Here is a 1561-nt window from a genome sequence, read left to right as displayed (position 1 = left end):
GCTTAGACTCTTGGCACTCTTAGGTGAGCAGACTTAGTCAGCCTGTGTTGCCCTAACAGCATATGATATGCTCAATAAGTCAGATGCTGCATATAACAGTAGCAGATGACCAGTCTGACTGGTGCTCACATCTACCTATGGTAGAATATGCAATTAATGCTAGTGTCAGGGGACCCCAAGTTTCAACTGCACATTTGGAACATTTGAGGTCAATTCAATCCACTTGGTGACTATCGGACTTTGACAACACAGGCTAGGGTCTCCACACTGAGCCAGCTCTGAACACCTGACACAAGGACCAATGGATGCCAACTTGCATGAATCAGTAAAGCTGGCCCTAATTGAGGTAATTTTTTTATTATACTTCCATGTGCACAGACCATGCCCTATGAGTATAGAAACAGTTGGAGGGTAGTACTACTCTCCTTAGATCTGATCTCTGAGGAATCTCCACAGTCTTGTAGAGATAGGCCTAGTCATCTCACCTCATCAAAGCTCTTCCCGAACTCTACTGATTTCTGCTTTCCTGTCTGAATCCTCTCAAGTCTACTCTGATATCCACCAATACCCCTGTTGATATAGGGTGTTTGGTCTTACTGTTGATCTCATCATCTTGTCGGGTTATAGTTGGCAGCCTTGCTTGACTGTGTGCCCTCACAGCTAGTGTTTTGGCTAGCACAGGTTTCAGTCCATTTGAATTGAATTATGGACATCTTCCATCATTGACACACCTGGTCAAACACTCCGAATTGGAGTATCAAGGTGTGGACCAATTCATGCATGAGGCACAATATGCAGTCTGTATTGCAACAGATGCAATAATAGAAGCCCATGTTGACCAGGCTTTCCATGCAAACAAGTGTAGACAGGCTTTGCCTGTATATGAGAAAGGAGACTTAGTCTTCCTTTCTACTCGTAACTTGGTGATTCCTAACAATTGTGCAGTTAAGCTTATGCCCCAATTTGTGGGGCCCTTTCTCATTGAGAAAGTTACAGACATGGATAATTGTCTGTTAGCTTTCTCAGAGAGCATGTGAAGATGTGGAATACATCCTGTATTCCACACTAGCCTTTTACAGCCTTATGTCCGTGGAGACAATTGTCTCACCCAATTGGATGAGTACCTTGAACTCCAAGGTGTGACAAAGCCTGAGGACCTCCCTAAAAGGGTAGCCCTAAGGCCCTGACTCATTGTCAGACCACATGCTCTGACAATGAAAGGCCTGTGGCCTTCCTTTTCCACAATTGTGGCAACAGAGCATCAGTGGAAGCAATTCCACAAATTTTGGGTGGCACAAAGGCCACTGAGGAGAATATGCTCCTCTCCCTCTTACCACCACCTTCCCCACTCCCCCAAGTGGTTTATACACATATCTTTGTGCTCTCATTTCAACAAGCACTTTGCCTTCTGCACTATCTAGTGCATTAGCTTCGCTCAAAGCTACCATGGCATCTGACTCAGATGAAGTTTTCATCCCTCTTGCAGATGATGAGGAGATGACAGAAGCCCTTCTGTCCATCCCTCCCCCCACCACTCTGCCTATGGCAGAACCTGTGCCTG

General features: G+C 45.5%; 1 protein-coding gene across 1 annotated transcript; it reads left to right on the top strand.

Annotated features, from left to right (window-relative positions):
- Nucleotides 1–662: 662 nt before the first annotated feature.
- On the top strand, nucleotides 663–920 carry DACRYDRAFT_41951 (uncharacterized protein; the record flags this gene model as incomplete). The annotated part of the gene is made up of 1 exon (XM_040774514.1): nucleotides 663–920. A coding segment is annotated over one exon (258 nt), but the record flags the coding sequence as incomplete, so codon positions are not given.
- Between the last annotated feature and the right edge of the window lie 641 nt (nucleotides 921–1561).

Source organism: Dacryopinax primogenitus (genome assembly GCF_000292625.1).
Source record: "Dacryopinax primogenitus strain DJM-731 SS1 chromosome Unknown DACRYscaffold_33, whole genome shotgun sequence".
In the NCBI taxonomy this organism is placed as follows: domain Eukaryota; kingdom Fungi; phylum Basidiomycota; class Dacrymycetes; order Dacrymycetales; family Dacrymycetaceae; genus Dacryopinax; species Dacryopinax primogenitus.
Note: the sequence above shows the minus strand (reverse complement) of the source record. Positions and strands in the feature narration are given on the sequence as shown.